We start from the raw sequence: 18,400 nt of genomic DNA, 5'->3' as shown, positions 1-18,400 counted from the left end.
TATTACACTGAAAGCAAATGTTTCTCCAACAATGGACCTAAAGTGCATGGAGTGGCCACTCTTCCCTTTAGAATAATCAGTATGGAATTGGAGAATTTCTACTACTTGTGACCAGAAAAAAAACCAATTGAGTGCTTCCTATCTCTCTGTTACAGGTGCTTTAATCTACTTACTAGATATGTTTTGCAACTCAACTCATCCACAGGTCCGAGCTCAAACAGCAGAACTTTTTGCCAAAATGACTGCAGATAAGCTGGTGGGTCCAAAGGTAAGAATCTTAACAGCTCATGTTGGAACTCGTTGTTGGTAGTACCTGCATCTCTCTAAAGATGAGCAAAAAAATCCTCTTCTGTGTCTGAAATATCCATGTAATCAGATGTAATATCCATGTAAGAGCAATCAGGCTTTTTCAAAATAAATTAGCTTTTAATCTGTGAGCAGACTTCTGGAAGTTGCTGTATGTACAGTAGCTTGCATAAGCAATTTGGTTTCCGTTTGTAATGACTTTTAACAGTAGAGGCCTAGATTTCAGTGTCAGTGGCTGTTTGAAATGATAGCAGTATTTTATTTTGTGGTGTTGTGGTCTAGCAGTTGACAGTTCTAGCATTACAGATAACTGGACATTGTGGAGTTTTCCATTTCCTAGTCAGTTTGTCCTGTCAGTTAGTTTGTCTTATGATACACTAAATGTCGTTTATGTTCATCCTTTCTAGGTTAGAATTACATTAATGAAATTTTTACCTGGAGTCTTCATGGATGCCATGAGAGACAACCCTGAAGCTGCTGTTCATATCTTTGAGGGAACTCATGAAAATCCAGAATTAATTTGGAATGACAGCTCCAGGGAGAGAGTATCAACAACAGTTCGAGAAATGATGCTTGAGTATGTGGAAACCTACTGACTCAGTTATCTTTAACTGAGACACTCTCTTAGTGGCAGTAAACCAGAGTTGCTGTAGAAGAACTGTGAGACTGAGCTCTGCCTGTAAAAAGTAGAATTCTTGCAAGCCAGACTTCTGTGAAACAAACTTGTTCATTGTTTGTGTACAGTACCTGTAACTGAGTGATGCAGGTACAGTTTGTGCACAGTTCAGGTATTTCCTTACTGCTGTAAGATTTGGAGGGATCCAGTGGGGGGAGAATGGGGCTTAGAAGCTGGAACTGCTTTACAATGATGGAGGGAGACTGAGGTGTTGAGTAGAGAAGACAACTGCTTTCTTTTCCTGCTCATTAAAACTTACTTTCTTTTTAAAGGCACTTTAAACTTCAGAGGGACAACCCTGACACTAACTGGAAGGTAAAAATGTACTGTTTCTGCTTTGAGTGTGTCCAGGGAGGCTATAGCCACATGATAATAGATGCATGTATGTGACACTGAGAGGCTTTTCTCTGAAAGTACTAACAGGAATTCACTGCTGTGCTGTGAACATAACTGTTCCAAACTGAAAACATTACTGGTTTAATGTCGAATCAATGCTTTTGTTACTATGTGTACCTTGAAATTAGACACTTACTGGTAAAACCACTGTCAGCATGCTCTGAATGTTCTGGTAGTCCAGGTCATTCTAAAACACATAAAAAATCAGCAACAAAGGAAAATACTGGTTTGCTGGAAAAAATCCTGTCACTACACAGCCATAGTAAACTTGATCCCAGTAAATGTGAGGTAACTTTAGTAAGTCACTGAGTCTCAAAAAATATTTGAGTCCTGAGCCATTCCCTGACATCAGGCCTATCAATGAGGTGCTTCAGTATGTAGTGATTCCCAGTATCTCTGAAAAGCTAGACATGACTTCCTCCCAACAGTAAACCAGTTTCTAAACACATCATGATGGCTATTTTGATCCAGTTGAAAACTGGAAACTTCCTTGGACTGATGGTGAGAAACCTTTCCTGGAAGTGTGCAAGAAAGGAGGAAAGGGCTGTTGTGTCATCAGCCTTGTTGCTGGTACTTCTCTTGAACTCGGGTTTGCCACTGTTGCAGGTGTAGCTTCAGTTACTTGTGTTCTTTGAAAGAAAAGTTCACTGCAGTGGTGCTGCCTGCACTGCACTGTTCTTTCTACTGTCACTTCTTACCTCATGTTCTTTCAAGATGAAGGGTTTATTGGTCTTGCACAGCTCTGTTTTGGAGAATACAGTTAGTGACCCTGACCACTTAGAGCAACGGTTTTAGCTCTCACAAATACCCTTGTCAATAACTTCTACTTTATAATTCAACAGCTGCCTGAAGACTTTGCTGTGGTGTATGGTGAGGCAGAAGGTGAACTTTCAGTGGGAGGAGTCTTCCTCAGGATTTTTATTGCCCAGCCGGCCTGGGTTTTACGGAAACCGAGAGAATTTCTCATTGCACTGTTGGAAAAGTTTACTGAACTACTGGAGAAAAATAACCCCCATGTAAGATGATTTTTTCTGGTTCTGTGCTTTGAATTTGTTTAGCATTTCTAAGTTTTTAGTCTTTTAGTGTCTGATTAACTTAGATTCTCACACTTTCTTCCCATCATGAGTGGGGTTTTCTATCTGCTTTCTGACTCTCTGTTAAAGCCTGTTGATATGTTTAGGCAACTTTTGAACATGAGTCAGGGTTTTTAAAGTCCCTGAAGCCATAGAATTAGCTTCAGTTAAGTCTTAGAGACTTACTTTGTGCTAGAGATGAGGCTTAACAAATGAAGTGTCTTTTAGTTATTCTATGACTGACCAACCTAAAAAAATGGCATTTGTTCTACACCACCTATTTTCTGCTCTTGAGACTTCTGTTGTCCTTCTGCAACACTAACTTCCCATTCTGGTGTAAATTATGTGACCTACAGAAGGCTGCCACCTAACAGTGTAATGAGTACAGCAAATCTATTACAGTTTGAAAATTAATTCTTTAACAGTGTTCAGACAGATTCTGGGTTAGACTTGCAGGATGGAAACTAACTTGCGTGTTGAATAAAACAGGCATCTTTATTACAAAGGTGTGATAGCAGTTTGTAGAGGCATGGAGAATACACAAGGCGTGACAAGTGCTTCTGCACAGACTGCAGAACCCTTCAGGAATTCAGGTGGTTAGCTGGACATCCATGCTGTCATGATTCCACTGAGCAACTTAGCCAGATACTGAATTCTCAAGATGCTGAAATAGTGTGTAGGAATTCCTGTGTGGTCTCCCTTTGTGGAACTAGTGAATGTTTGCCACTATTGGAGCTGATAATCATGTTCTTAACTTATAATTTTAACAGTTTGAGAGCAAAGTGACATAAAAACATGAGGGAAAAAAAATCTATAATGCAGAGCAAGTGACAAATGTTGTTATTATGATGATACATAAGGCTTTACTGAGTTGCACTTTCTGTTGATTTTCAATTTTCTTCAGGGGGAAACTTTAGAAACCATTACCACAGCAACTGTGTGCCTGTTCAGTGCCCAGCCTCAGCTAGCTGATCAAGTTCCTCCTCTTGGTCATCTTCACAAGATAATCCAGGCTATGAATCACAAGAACAATGCCATTCCTAAAAGTGCCATTCGTGTCATGCACATACTGTCAGACAATGAGGTACTGAATCTTCTAAGTGCTTGAGGGGAGAAAAGCGTAGCTGGAGTTATTTGTATTGTTTAGTAGTGTTCCTAAAAGGGCATTATTCTAACTATAAATACTGTGTAACAAGTGAGCAGGGACCTATACCTAACTAATGGAGAACTGATGGATTAAACACTGAGAAATTTATGGTGTTGGCTGACCATATCTGCAATAACCATTAATCTTGGCATAAAATAAAGTCCTTGGGATGTTTGTCTCTCTACAGCTTTGTGTTAGAGCAATGGCATCACTGGAGACCATTGGCCCTCTCATGAATGGAATGAAAAAGAGGTCGGATATAGTTGGGATAGCCTGTGAAACACTGAATCGAATGTTTCAGAAGGAACAAACTGACTTAGTAGCCCAAGTAAGTAGTACATTCTCAGACTGTAAAAATGTGGTATTTTTATATTAGGGTATATCTAAACTGTTCAACTTAAACGGCATCTGGGAAGCCTCCTGGACACTTAATGAATGTGCTTTTCTTGTTGGAAAAGCTTTTATCTAAAATGCAGACCTGTTCAAGGATGTTACCTGAGCACTGAAGCTTAATGGACATGGTAGTGTTGTGTCCACTGAGAAAGTGTAGTGGAATGCTAACTAATTGAATTGAGTTTACACTTAGAGCAGAACTGCTGGACAGTATCTTTGCTTTCTCTTGTTTGTATTCATACAGCTCAAGAAAAATGGACTTGTCTTGGCATTTGTAGTAATAGCTGTTGGCACTTTTGGTTCACACTAATGCTTGTAATATAAAACATCTGTATACAACTTCCTGGACTGTGTTAAGACAACTCATTTGGGTATGTTTGCAGGCTTTGAAAGCAGATTTGGTCCCTTATCTTCTAAAGCTGCTTGAAGGTATTGGTCTTGAGAACCTGGAAAGCCCATCTGCAACAAAAGCTCAGATTGTTAAAACTCTGAAATCCATGTCTCGCAGCCTGCAGTATGGGGAACAGGTGAGTACTGACAAGTGCTTATCTGGGCTTTGACACTTGGTAGATCAAATTCTGAACGTCCCTTGTTTAATCTTCTGGCTGTTATGTGCATCATTCCACCTAAAATGTTAGCATTCTGCAACTACAAAATTACAATGGCTTGGAATGTCTTAATATCTTGCTTGTGGAGAAGTCATTGGTTCAATGCATGTGAAGAGCGCTAATAAAAAAGATAAATCCCAAGTGCAGAAATATTCTATAAGCTGGTTAGCTTTAACTGACAACTCTTCAGAACTTGTGCAATTAATGTAAATTGCTTTTTTGTTTTCTGAGTAAATACGTAACTGCAGCAGCTTTATGGATGTATACCTAAGTTGGTAAATTTGTCCCAGTAACTGCACTAGTTCTCGATGCTTTTTTTTTACCCTTCTGTTGAAAGCTTTCTCAAGGGGAGGAAACTGGGAATTGGTCTTTCTTTCAAGTATCCCCTGTCTTGCTATAGTACAGGAAAAGTCCTGTTCTCCCTCAGCTGTCAGTGTGTGGCAAGGGGCTGCTTGCAGGGTTTCTTTTCCTTGTCAACTTTTTAGGGAATGAGGGACAAAGTCAAGCTACCAAATTACTTTTTTGAGCATTGTGTTCAGCTGCACAATTCACATGGAAAAGCAAGCCTCCCTGGAAATGTGTGCAAGTTCCGTATTGCAGCCTGAACTACTGCTCTGTGTTATAATCCCTTCAGAATAGTTTGGCTCTAGAAAATGAGTTTGTTTGCCTAGAACATGACAAGCAGCGCTTGCTCACTGTGTTAATCTCTTGAAATACTGTAGGTAAATGAAATTCTGTCCCGTTCTTCTGTGTGGAGTGCCTTCAAGGATCAGAAACATGACTTGTTCATTTCTGATACACAAACATCAGGATACCTCACAGGTTAGCAACTCTTTCCTGTTTATGTCCTGAATTATACTGAACTGTTACTTAATTGTCACACTGGACTCTGGAGATAGTTTATCCCCAGGAGCTAGTGCCATCATGTGGTCTGAACATTCAGTGCTGTAAAAATACAGTAAGTTTTTAAAACACTTACTAAAAGGTAAAATTCTTGCTGGTTGAGAATGTATTTCGCTGCATAGTCTTTGCTGTACAGGCTTAGTAATAGAATCTGGACACTGGCAAGACTTGCAAGTACTCTGTAGTGATAAAGCAGAGATGTAATTGAAACCGATGAATGACGGTAACTTTCCATGCTTTCTCAGGATCAGTCTACTTCAGTTCTAGAAAAAAAGTTTTTCAACAGTTGGAGGGGTATGTAAACTGTCTTCAGAATCACTCAGACTGTCTGTATTAGTTGGCTGTGTGAATTAACACTGCTTTAATGTTAGGCAGGTAGTTGTACTGTTGGAGTGCTAATAGGTTGGAGTTTGAGGCTGTGTTCCAGCCAGAATCAGTGGCCTGCCAGGGTGGCCATGTGCCTGTAAGCGGAGCTTGCAGCATATACTTCACTGCAGCAGTGGTGCGCCTTGGGTGGGTGCCCTGCTGGTGCCACCAAGCTTAAAATGGCACCCCAGAGGTGCCACCTCAGTCCCACCGACAGCGAAGAAGAGCATTTTAGCTGTGTGTGCTGTGCACTGTGTGCACACTAAGGTTAGCAGCTGATGGGAACTTCCTTGCACACTGCAGACATAATCCCAGATCAGTTATGTCACAGCAGATCAAATCCTGGTTCATCCTTTGCTCATGCAGCCCTTGGCAGACACAGTATCGCAGTCCAAAACAAAACTACCACATAAAACATTTTCAGATACAGCAAATAATGATATTGCAGCAAACTTTGTCTAAAGCAACACACGATGCAAGCTTCTGACTCCTCAGTAGCCATTAGCTGAAGAAACTTAAAAGCTTTGCCTCACAGGTGAGGTTTTAAAGTCCTTTGTGACAAGCCAGTATGGACACATCATGTGCCACATGGAACTTTCTCATCTAACCCAATATAGGAGTCTTGGTAAAGCTTTTGAGCATAACTGAACTAATGAGGTATAAATCAGATGGCCAAAGTTTTTCTTGCAAGATAATAGCATGTATTTTGAGAAAATGAAGCAAGAGCCTTTCAAGTCAGGAATTACACATTCTAGAAGCAGTTGCTTGAATTTTGAGAGGAGGTATAATGCAACACTTGATGCATTTTCTCACACAGGACTCCATGCTTTAGCTCTGAACGGGAGTTTTTTGGGTTTTGTACCGTTTAATGCCATTTTGACAAAGAACACTGGAACTGATTCAGTTTGTACTGAATTTCCTTGCTGTTTCTTAAATACTATAAATTTAGAAATAGGAAGAAAATGCTGACTGATTACTGGCCAAGAACTCAAACAATACCAGATGTGGTCAGGCTTGAGACTGGGGGCAATACAGTTTTCCAATTGCCTTAAGGCCTGTGCTGCTTTTAAATTGCCTAATGTTTAAATGCTTGCCAATGTAGAATGAAGGTGCTGTACAAATGCAAAGTGTAGATGGAAACCAAGCTTTATTTTTAACCTCTCTTATCTTGTATTCTGCCTTATGTCTTGCTTCAAATTGCTTTGCTATTTGCACTTCCCTTGAAACTTCCCTTGCTTATTTCTCTTCCCTCAGGTGTCTCTTCTCCTTCCCTTCTAACTGGCAGCAGTCCCCTTCACCTGAGAAGTGGGCTTTAGATCTGCTGTGTCAGGCAGCTTGCTAACTTCTGTGTAGCTCTCTAAAGCAGGTAGATACCACCTCGCAGAACGCACACTGCGCTCGCTGCATTCCGAGTACCAGATGCATGTCCTAGAGCTGTACAAATTCGTGGTCCCAAACTGCCCCACACCGATACACTTGCCTGCCTCGAGCACACAGGAGCACTACACTGCCAACTGCACTGGCTGGTACTTGCTGGTACTACACAGGAACTCAGCTTAGGAATCCTCCAGAATGGAAAAGCTTGAGGCACAAGATAACTATGGGGAACTTTTCCACTAGGATGTGTGACAGTGGGTGTGACACTTGGCAGGTTCAGTTGACAGATGGGCTGGCAAAGAGAGGTTGTCTCCTGCAGCCAGAGAGCTTTTTACTGCCACAGGCACTGCTTGCTTTGCTCTCTGCCTCGCAGTATAGTGTGGGACTGTTTGCAGGGAGGCAAACCATGCTCTGATGTTCTGGCTCTGGGCTATAGTTTGAGAAAGAAGGGTGGGGCAGGAAGGAATAGTAAATTTGGGAGAACTCATTGAGGATGGTTTAAAGGGGAAGAGTACAGGACCCAGCAGAGTTTAGTATGTTGAGTATTGGCAGTGTAGGCTGGAGGTCTAACACCAAGTTGATCGCTGTATTGGTGCAGGAATGTGTTGTGAATGATCAGTTTCCTAGTCACTAATCTGATAAAAATTACTGTTAAAACACCTCATGCTGCAACATAAGTTTTTACTGCATTTGTTGAAAGTTTCTATATGACTAAATTTTTAATTCCAGGCTTTGAGGGAGAGGGCCTTTGCCTGCAGTGCAAAACTGATTGCCCCTATAGTAATCAGCATGGAGACTTTAGTAATGGTATGAGTCCTGCATCTCCAGTACAGAATTTGTGTATCCCAAGAATGGTGTCACTTTATTCCAACTGAAGGCACAAAATGCTGGCTAGACAAGCTTTAGGCAGTTCTGCTTCTACATGAGGCAGCCCATTGTACTTCCAGGAACTATGCAGCTGGGAGAAACCTTTACAACACTGAAAAGATACACAAGGAGCCCAGTAGTGGAACACATGCCTGACCTCACTTTAATTCCATGGCAGGGCCTTTCTTTAGAAAAGGAACTCTTTACTACTGCTTCTATGATGGCAGGTGAGATGGGTAATGCAGGTGGGTGGGGGTCCTCTGTAACTTATTTGGCATATCAGAATAAAAAACACTGAGCAAGCCCAAAAATGGCCCCCACAAGCTATTCCACTTGGTTGACTAAGAAGTCTTAGTTTCTAGTGTGCCTAGATTTCAAAGAATCTAAAGAAAAAGTCCTAAATGTTCTTGTGTAAGGTGTCTGGTTGACTTAGATGATGTATCTGAGTGTTACCAGAGGAAATAAAGCTGTTCAGTCACCCCAGGAGAAGGAACACTAATCAGCAGTACTTGTTTTCCTCCCGAAAGGCCCTGGAGTTGCTGGTTACCTCACTGCAGGGACGACGTCATCTGTAATGCCCAACGTACCACCCCCGGTAGACAACGAAGTGGGAGATGTCAGCTAAGGACTGGAAATCCTTGTGGAAGAGACAAAGGCAGACTGGCCAGTGACGAGGAACAGCACTTCCCTCCAGTACATTGAAGTGAACTTACTGCCTTGCCAGGTGTTTATGACAGTGTTATTCCTTTTTTCTATGACTTTTTTTTTCTAGGAAAAGTCAGTGATTCTAACTACCACACTGTAACACAAGAAAGCACTCTGTGGATCAGCTGAAATGGGTACACAAGAATTTTTTCTTGTTGTACATAAGCACATTTTGTTCCTTTATATTTGTTTACAAGACTGTGAATCAAACTTTCCTAGTTTTTATATTTTATGAATTAGCATGACTGGAGTTGATCTACAGTCTAGAGGAATTGGGCTAAAATAACTTTGACCTCACCAACCCCACTAAAAGGGCATCCCTTCCTTTCTCAGTCTGATGTGATCACTCCATTGAACATGACCTGAAAGGGTTTGTCCCTGCACCGGTTCACTCATGTCCTTAATCATTAACATTACCTTCTTCCTTGGATCAAACAGCATTAGACATTTGTATGTATAACTGGCTTGACCAAATTGACAAAGCTTCAGCAAAAAAACCTTAAAAAGTTGACATGTTATGTAAGAAATTAGTGTAATTGTGAAATGTTCTATACATTATCCAGTATATAAAACTTTCTATATTGAGTGTACATTATACAGATCATTCATATGTACATAAAATTTTAAAATAAAGGGAATTAAGAGCCTTGTTAATGAGATAAAGGTGGTGTTCTTGTGTAGCTGTTCTTTGAAAGTGTGGGAAATGAGGGCAGTCAAAGACCCTAATTGGAAGGTGGCTAAATAGAATCCCTGGGTGTTCTTGGTTGGAAAAACACATTGTGTAGGTTTTGACAGCCTGGACCAGAACTCCTGAAACACATGTAGTTGTACAGTGCAGGTGGCTTTGTGTTTGAAGTGCATTTCAGCCACTGACCTGCTGACACTCTCAACTTCCTAGAAAACATTCTTGTCAGGAAGCAAGAGGAAACTAAGGTGAATGGAAATGTAAACAAGAATTTCTGCTTTCTCAAAAGAGGTGTTATAATCTTGGTTTTAAGTATAATGAAAGAAACTTCATGGAATGCTTCCAGTTCTAGGTACTCTCTTGCTGTTCCCTCCTGAGTGACCACAGCAGCTGTAACTGGACACCCTTCGGGTGAGCACTTGGCTCTGGGCTCAAAGACAGAACTGACCACAGCCTCATCCTAAAGGCTGAGCCAAGCAGAATGTGTTCTCCCCAGGCTCCAACAGGAAGGAGCTTGAAGGGGGGCTTGTTTGTTCATGCAAACAGTAAAACCTTGTGTCTTTAACTTAATTGCCCTTAATTTACCCCCCCGTGTAAGTTGGAAAGTGATTATCCTAACTCCAGGAAGGAGAGCTACCACTGGTGCAGTGTGCTGTGATCTGCCTGGTTCTGTTCCTGCACGGGCAAGTTCTCTTGAAGTAACTCAGGTCAAAGGGGATTGGTACAGGAGCAGAACTGAGCAACTCTGACCTTCGAGAACTTCACAGAGGTGTATCGGGCATAAATGGCAGAGCCTGTTTTGGTAGCAGCAGAGGCCACGAACTGCACCCTGACACTGCTGCTGCCACCCAAAACATCGGCTCCTTAGGGAGGAAGGTTCCACCTGAGCTTAGGCATATTTAAGAAAGGGTGAGAGCAGCTGGAGACAGGAGGAGGCTTGTGAGGGTGCACAAAAGGAAAGACAGGAAGAAGAATGCAAGGGAAGACAAAAGGGACATCTCTAAGGAAAAATGGGAGGAGATCCATTTGGAGAAGCACTGCAGATTAATAAGCAAGCAGTAGCAGACAAACAGCTACATGTGACAGGAGCTTCCTGTGCTGCCCTGAGCCTCACTTGAGGGGAGCTGGGGGAAGGACTGCAGCTGAGCTTTGGAAAAGAAAAAGCAAGGTACTCTACCTCCAGTGTTTGTCGTTTATCAAACTTAGAAGTTTAGCCTAGCTTGCAATAAATTAGAGTGTCTGGGCCTTCTGACTCAAAACTGCTTTGTCTACAATGAAAGAATAAAGGGCTTTGATTCAGAACAAAGAAAATACTTTAGGCCTGTTAGAAAATGGATTTTATTTAGTGTTATAAAGAACCCAGGTAAGTTATTTATATGGCATTCTGCAAATTCTTAAAAGCAAGCCCATAATTATTAAGTGTAATGAGGGTAAATAGTGAGAGAAGAATTGCTTCCAGTTAGAATCAAGTTTTTGTATTCATCCAGTTTTACCTAGATAGCATTATTACACTAACACTTTCCTAAGCCTTCTCTCCACTTGAGAAGGCTTTATGCTGACATTAGATTTTTGCAGTGAGCTTCTTTGACTGGTCCAGGAGTTCCCACCTTGCAATTGTTGAGAGATGAACTTCATCAGGCCCATCTGCCAGGCGCAAGGTCCGTATATACGCAAACCTGGGGGGGTAGGGCTGAGTTAGGGCTGGGTTCCTGACCTGCCACAGCAGCCACACAGGCTCACACGGGAGGGCTCAGCACTGTTTTTGCTACAGCTGCCTTTTGACACTCTCTGCTTTAATAAGTGCTAGCATAGGGGAGATACTGCAGCAAAATCTTCCTGGCAGGATTGAGATGGGTGGGCTGGGAATTAAGAAGTTTTGCTTCTCCCCAAGGCTGTAGGGAATAACATTAAGCTTTAGAAGCACATCCTCTTCACTGCTGATAAGAACTATTTTAGGTCCAGTTCCAGCTTTTATTTTTTGTAAGGCTAATTACACTATAAAAACAATTGTTCTAAATTTTATAGCTTAAAGGGACATGCACTATTATTTCATGCTGAGATGAAACAGCATGTACTGGTGTTAATAAGTTATTGTAAAAGGAATGCTTAGAACCTACAGGAAATCTCCCTTTACTCACATAAATGCCAAAGGAAAATCCTGAGAAACTCCAGCTCCACCACACACTTGAACTGCACAGTCAATCACTTTAAGCACAGCTCGTGGAACAACCACTTTGGTCATGGCTACCTGTAGTTAGAAGAGAACTCACAGTATCAGTAATAGTTTCATAAGCAAGTGAAAATATTTACCCAACACTTCTGCAGAATACTGGTATCTCTCAGTACATTCCTTCCTGTCAGGGTTGGATGAGAGCTGTGCTGTTCCCATTCCCTTGGGTATGGTAAAACTGTTTCCAGTCACCCAAAACTATCTTACTGTGTTGAGACAAGCAAGCAATGCTTGAACAGATTCTACTCTATTTCTGAGATCACTCCCCCATTTTCTGACAATTAAAAGCATATCTTAAGGCTGTTTTCAACATGGATTTATACTCTACAATTAGAATGTTTAACAGTATGTTTTAGCTGAATGCACAGGCATGGCATCTGCCAAGTCCTAGCTACCAAAAAATAAAATTTACCTCTTTTCTTGCTCTTCTGTTGCCCAACATGTCTATCTTGTGGGCTGTCTGTAGTGTGAGCAGGCGAGCCTGTTCTATGCTAAGGCGGCATTCTGCAATCCAGTGGGCAACAACTTCCTGCAGAACACAAAGCCAACATCAGGACATCAGTTAATGCCTCTGAGCACACGTGGAGCTGCCCCTCTTCCTCAGCATGTGCACATTCAGGTAACCTAGAGCCACTCATGTGCAAATTAAAGCATCTCTAATATGAGGCATAATAAAGAAAACGTTTTACTGACAGAAATACTAAAGAGAGAGCAATTCTTTTCCTGCCAGGAAAGAAGAAAGAGGGAAAAACTGGATTTTGGCACATGATCAGACCCCACTGCATGCTGGCCATTTTCCTGAAGCCCTTCCATGCCTGCTTTTTCCTCCCTGCTTTCCTTTACCTATTACCATTCCTCACAGCCCTCTATCCATGTAATAAACCCCAGTATACAAAAACAGGGGGTGAAAGGGGAGAGGAATTCCTTGTTTTCCTTAAACTGCTGAGGGTAGCGTGCCACACAGCGAGGCGAACAGCTGCAGGGTGGTGCCTGCTGTATCTGCCTCATGATAAATTAGTAACCGGATCCAAAATGAAGTTATGATCTTGGCAGCCCTTCCCTGCTCTTCTTGGCTAATTCCCCCCTGCAGCCAGCATACCACAGGAGAAACAAATCTGTGATGCCTGTCAGTGCATTCTGACAAGTCCTGGTTGGAGCCTGTGGATTTTGTAGCTTTGGCAGGCACAGGACACCAAGCAACGGTGCAGCACTTGCTTCTGTGCAAAGTCTGGAGGCTCAGCTTGACTGGTGCCAGCAAAGATGGTCTGAACCTGGGTGGAGTGTCCAGTTTTCTCAACAGCTCCTGGGGTCATTAATGGGAACAGGCATCCTGGTACTCAAGGCAGCCGCCAGCCTCACCTTGTCCTTAGCCATCCTTGCTGTGAAGAACCTGCATGGGCTCTGCAGCTGCCTCCAGGTCATGCCTGTGGCTTCATCAAACATCACTGTTACTTTAACAAGTTTTGGAGAAACAGAGTGTGCCTCAAACAGTTCTTACTAATTCTAGGTTATGGTGGTGAATGGAAGTTTGGCAATTACATATCTATTTTCCAGTCATGTGAAGTTGTTCCCTCTGGATCTGCACAAACAATTTGCTATAATCTGTGCCAGATGCTAATTCAATTTCCTCTTTCCATTACTTTTACTTGTTTCTTCCAGTAAAGTCATCCTAGCTGTTGGTTAAGACTAAAGAACACTTGAAATGTGACAGGCCAACTACCCAAGTCTGATGGTTCCTATATAAAGCAAACTGTCATATTTTTATTATTTTAGCAAGCTCTTGCTCATGAAACAGTATTTCAATTCCAGAGCAAGATAAGAGCAAGAATCTCCAGTATGCCTTTGATGTGGTCTGTGCTTTCATAAACAACTACAAATATTTGATCAAAGAAATAAAATTTTCAGTGAAATTTAGACTCCTGAGTGTCTCCAGTGATCATGAATGGGGACATCCAGGTGACAGAAGGGATACACAAAAATGGTGAATTTGGATTGTAACTGCAGAAATATAAGCTGTATGCCTGAAAAAATACCTGTCCAAATTGATCAGGGAAAGCAGAGAGCAACACACAGTGACAAATTCCATATTCAAATCCAGCAAAAAATATCCAATTCATTGCACATTGCAAGGGGAAAAAAAAAAAGATGCTGTAGGTTATGGCAAAAAATGGGAGCCTTGCAATATGGGGGATTTTTTGTCCTTTGCCACCCAAGGCTTTACAAATAGGAATTCAAGGTTAGGGCATGGCTGCTGCCATGTCCATTATCAGAGCCACAAGGCTGTGTATGGGCAAAACAAAGGTCAGTGTCTGGAGTGTGTGAACTGAGCCAGAGAGGGAAGGTGCTTACGTGCTGATAGAGTTTCTTGCCGAAGGTCTCGCGCTGAGCCGCGCGCTGGCACAGGATCTCCAGAGCAGCTTCGGCCGCCCCGAGAGACCGCATGCAGTGATGGATCCGGCCCGGCCCCAGCCGGCCTTGAGCTATCTCAAACCCCCTGCCCTCACCTGGTTGGAAAGAAAAACAGGCACTGCAGACTCCGTGATTCCCTCTTGAAAGGATCCAAGGCTCCAAGCAGAAGTGGCCCCACAGCACCAGAGCTAGAAGCTGCTTTAAAGCTTATTTTGCAGAACTGTTGCTTGTTTACTCCAACCAGATCTATATTGACACACTTAATAATACTTAGATCATGAAGCACACCCCAAAATGGTTTCTGAGGGGATTTGACTCACCTGATTAAATTTAAATTTTGTTAATCTTACACTGAAAAATACATCTACAGGATTTGGAATGAGTATCTGGGGGAAGACCATAAGGTTCACAGGTCCTAGGGCTACTCAGGAGAGAAAGCTCTCTGAGAAAAAATTTAAAAAAGCAAAGGAGAAAGAAAACATCAGGATTTATACTAAGTGAGAAAAGTAGAACAGAGTTCTCCCTGCAGGGGGTCACAATTCTGGCCTGCTTATTATTTCTTTTTCACTTCTGCCAAGTACTGGCCATGGAGTGCAGCAGAACATTCTTTCTGAAAGTCTGTGAGATCTACGAGAGCTGGTTTTGGGGGAAGAACACCAGTGACAGCTTTTGCTTTGCTCTACTTCAGGGCAGTGATACTTGCATGACAGCCAGAGCTGCCCTGGTTGCTTTCTGCTCTAAACAAGGTACATTTAAGCAGCGGGTAGGCTGCTAAAGGAAGAGTGGGCTCCCTCAACTGACTGGAGCTGTTTACAATAAGTTACGGTGATTCATGACATAAACCACTATTTCCTAAAGCTTGTTTCATTGCTGTATATATTAAAGAGGAATTAGTGCTGAAACTCACCCAGTATTATATTGGAGAGAGGTACTCGCACGTCGTTGAAGTGTATCTCAAAATGCCCTCCATGGATCTCATCTGCAGAGACAGAAAACACAACAGCAGGGTAAAACGAAGGAGGATAAAAATACAGGCCTCCAGTGGCCTGCAGCTTCTGAGACTGCTAATAAATTAATACACATATAGCTGATAAATATGGTCACCTACCCATGTAGCCAAACACTGAGAGGGGTCTTATCAGCTTCAGCCCTGGGGTGTCCATGGGAACAATAATCATACTGTGCTGCTTGTACCTGATCAAGACAAAAAGCACAATTAACTCTGAGCCTCCCTTCTGTCCCCTCCTTATGCTTTTGTTATTTTCCATCCTCAATTTAGGACTCGGATAAAGCCAGTGCTGAGATTCACCTGTACCATCTGCACCATCCTGCCCACACAGTATGGCTTCAACACTTCTTGACACACCAGTCAACAAGTGAAAATGTATTAGTGGCACCTAATGCACCATGACTGAGAAACTCCTGCTGCTGCCACTTCTGTGCACACACTTCTGTATCACCTAGTCAGTTCCCCACCTCTGCCTTTCTGTTTTCTTCTCAAAACAAGTTTATCAGAATCATCATCTTGGCTTGCCTACAGTTTAGGGAAAAAATCCCCATGTTTACATTCCTTCAGAATACTTAAGGTCAGTTGTTAGTCACACAGAACTGGAGGTGATGCCCCAGGTCTCTGAATTCAGTCTCCAGTTCTAGCAAGCACAGTGTCACATAATCCCCTCCATTAGCTGCTCTCAGCTTCTAAGAGCTCAACAGCTAATGTACAACTTCCAGGAAAACCTTCCTGGGTGCTGTATGCAAGTTACTGATTGCTTCTTGGTGGAACCTAGCTAAATGTAGAAACTTGAGGTAATCCACAGGATTTGGGCGAAAATCCATCTTAGATATAAATGTTCCAGTTCTTTTGCATTATAGCTGTGTGACTTTAATAGCACCAGACATGGAGCATTTTATTCATTACTTGCATAAGTTTTTGCAAAAGTTTGCAATTCTACTTTGATAATAAGAGTTGAACAACATGTTCGTGTCAAAGAAGAAGAGGTATTTATTTACACATATAGGAATGGAATGAGTAAGTCTGATTTAAGATGTACAATGCTCTCTGCTTACACAACTTCATATTACCAACACCCCACGTTTCAAACTTAACTTTTGGTATCTACAGATATCTTTGTGAAAAACTTAATCAGTAACTTCAGGTCTCTGATGTGCCACTTGTACCCATCCTGTTCGGGGAAGCTCTGAAAAGTTTTGGTTTTATTATTTACGCATTATTATTTATTATTTAATTCTTCCTGGTGTTAATTGTTTTATATACTATATTTACAAAATAAGTAAGCCAGAGGTAGTTGTTGGTTAAACAAATGATGCAGACTAAAATTTATGTGACCAAGATAAAGCTAGTGAAGCACCCAAAATTTCCTGATCCAATTCATCACACAGCTGCACAAACACTAGAGCTGGTGCAATGGAAAGAGGCGGGAAGCATGCCAATGAAAGATGGTAACAGTGGAAAGGTTGGGAGGACTCAGTCAACAGCATCTGACAGCAAAACAGGAACTCAGGCTACAACAGACAGATGCTGAGGTTTAATAGATCCCTCTAACTCAGGAGCACATCCAACTGGTCAAGGCAATTAATGGCATTTCACTTAACAAAATTTTCGCAAGCAGTGACTCCTCCATGGAAGAAGTTTTAGGGAATTCTGTGTCTCCTAGTAATTCTTACCTGGATGCTGATGAGGTTTTGGTTTTGCCCATTACAATTGCAACTTTGCAATTTGGGTTCCCAGCACCTTAAATAAAGTGGCAAACACAAAAATAGTTTTTAGTATAAAATCTCAATGTTGAAGCAAATGAAGTTTCGTAACAAGAAACCCTACTCCCTTCCTTTTGTGATGCAGGAGATGCAATCTACTCCTGTGTTTATACTCTGAATAATTATGCTGGAACAAAATACAGCTTACTACTTAACATGCAAAAGGGAGCTGACTTGTGGGAAGGGGAACATGAAAAGCCAAATATCCAAACCCTCCAGCTCCATCATCTATTCCTATGAAAGGGGAACAAGAAGGTACTTGAAATGGCATTTAGTTACTTCTGTCTCCGTTACAGCTGAGCAAATAAGTGTGATACAACAGCACATCTATCAAGGTGAGATGCTGCCATTTCAAAAGTAAAACTTTTAAAAAATCTTCTTTAGCCTATAAAGACTGAAGGGTCTATGTGGAAATGACACACCAACCACATTATAGCCAAATTATGCAGATTTGTCCCCCTTCATGCAAACGATTTTAGATTGCACTTCAAAAAAGATCTGAGTGGAAACTGTTACCTGAAAATAGTCGGCTAGTATTTCAAGCCATTGATAACATTATTTGAGATGTTTGTTATATGGATATATTTATTAAGCCTTTGTAGCATAAAGACAGCACTTTAATGTACAAGTCCTAAAGAAGATTCTTCCATTGATTAAAATAACATTTCTGTGACCCTTAATCCTCACTGTCTTTTTTCTTAGTACCAAAGCATGCTCTCATTCCTTTCAAAGCCTCCCACAAACAATAAAGCTAGGGGAAATACCCAATGGGTGTAGCAATCAGTAATTTTTTACTGCTATCTCAATGCAGATGACAAGCTTTGCAGAGATTTAATTCGAGGCTTGATCTGCAGCAGCTTGGTTTTGTTCTGAGGTCAGAAACAAATGCAACTTTTTAACTTCTCTGGCAGCTGTTCTCACAAGGTTTGGGAGACTCTGGTCTGGACAATACAACCACCTGGCTTTCAGCTGAGCCACTTCCTCCTACAAACAGCCACTGTGATGGCCAGGAAGCAGGAGAGAGATTTATTTTGGTCTGATAAACACTGCCTGTTTGGAGGGCCAGACTGCCAGCTGTTTACTTTCCTCTTTTGCAATATGGTATTCATCCATTGTTTCCAGAGGGGCCCATGAGCTAACAAGCTAAAAGTCCCAGTGAAAAGCTTAGGGCAGGGGGATAAATCAACTTGGTAAAAAAAAAACCAAAACAAAACTTGGCTCATTTGGGCAACTGCAACAAGCAGGTGACCAAGCCCAAATGACCCAACATATGCTTTGCAGGGTACTACCCTGCACAGGGAAATGTCACCCCTGCATAGGGGGTATTTGACACTTCTCCTTTTCCACAAGAGGTAAAGAATTGCACAAGTGCTATTTTCTAAACCAGACCTATCTTCAAGTGAGGTTTACCACAAAAGATATTTTGACCTTCTGGAATATATCTTCAAAAACCATTTTGTAAATTATCCTCAAGTCACATTCCT

The 18,400-nt window shown here is 41.8% G+C and overlaps 2 protein-coding genes across 4 annotated transcripts in view; one reads left to right on the top strand and one right to left on the bottom strand.

Moving 5' to 3' along the window:
- The window catches only part of DNAJC13 (DnaJ heat shock protein family (Hsp40) member C13), a 49,752-nt gene extending 40,272 nt beyond the window's left edge, over nucleotides 1–9,480 (top strand). Inside the window, exons 48-57 of one of the 3 annotated variants that reach the window (XR_001862108.1) lie at nucleotides 156–268; nucleotides 714–883; nucleotides 1,255–1,297; nucleotides 2,221–2,394; nucleotides 3,356–3,535; nucleotides 3,786–3,926; nucleotides 4,375–4,518; nucleotides 5,322–5,421; nucleotides 7,123–7,234; nucleotides 8,640–9,480. Coding sequence is in view for 2 of the 3 variants with exons in the window: in XM_008633907.2 (XP_008632129.1) it covers nucleotides 156–268; nucleotides 714–883; nucleotides 1,255–1,297; nucleotides 2,221–2,394; nucleotides 3,356–3,535; nucleotides 3,786–3,926; nucleotides 4,375–4,518; nucleotides 5,322–5,421; nucleotides 8,640–8,737 (1,163 nt within the window). In the remaining variant the exon portion in view is untranslated. The remainder of the gene's footprint in view (nucleotides 1–155; nucleotides 269–713; nucleotides 884–1,254; nucleotides 1,298–2,220; nucleotides 2,395–3,355; nucleotides 3,536–3,785; nucleotides 3,927–4,374; nucleotides 4,519–5,321; nucleotides 5,422–7,122; nucleotides 7,235–8,639) is intronic. The other 2 variants (XM_008633907.2, XM_008633908.2) reach the window with 2 other exon arrangements.
- A 1,341-nt stretch (nucleotides 9,481–10,821) lies between these two features.
- ACAD11 (acyl-CoA dehydrogenase family member 11) overlaps nucleotides 10,822–18,400 on the bottom strand; it is a 30,069-nt gene continuing 22,490 nt past the window's right edge. Inside the window, exons 15-21 of the mRNA XM_008633978.2 lie at nucleotides 16,827–16,893; nucleotides 15,250–15,335; nucleotides 15,049–15,120; nucleotides 14,082–14,236; nucleotides 12,145–12,261; nucleotides 11,641–11,750; nucleotides 10,822–11,178 (exon numbers count right to left, since the gene is read on the bottom strand). Of these exons, the coding sequence (XP_008632200.1) occupies nucleotides 11,064–11,178; nucleotides 11,641–11,750; nucleotides 12,145–12,261; nucleotides 14,082–14,236; nucleotides 15,049–15,120; nucleotides 15,250–15,335; nucleotides 16,827–16,893 (722 nt within the window). The 3' untranslated portion in view covers nucleotides 10,822–11,063. The remainder of the gene's footprint in view (nucleotides 11,179–11,640; nucleotides 11,751–12,144; nucleotides 12,262–14,081; nucleotides 14,237–15,048; nucleotides 15,121–15,249; nucleotides 15,336–16,826; nucleotides 16,894–18,400) is intronic.

Source organism: Corvus brachyrhynchos, unplaced genomic scaffold (genome assembly GCF_000691975.1).
Source record: "Corvus brachyrhynchos isolate BGI_N302 unplaced genomic scaffold, ASM69197v1 scaffold94, whole genome shotgun sequence".
Lineage (NCBI taxonomy): Eukaryota > Metazoa > Chordata > Aves > Passeriformes > Corvidae > Corvus > Corvus brachyrhynchos.
Note: the sequence above shows the minus strand (reverse complement) of the source record. Positions and strands in the feature narration are given on the sequence as shown.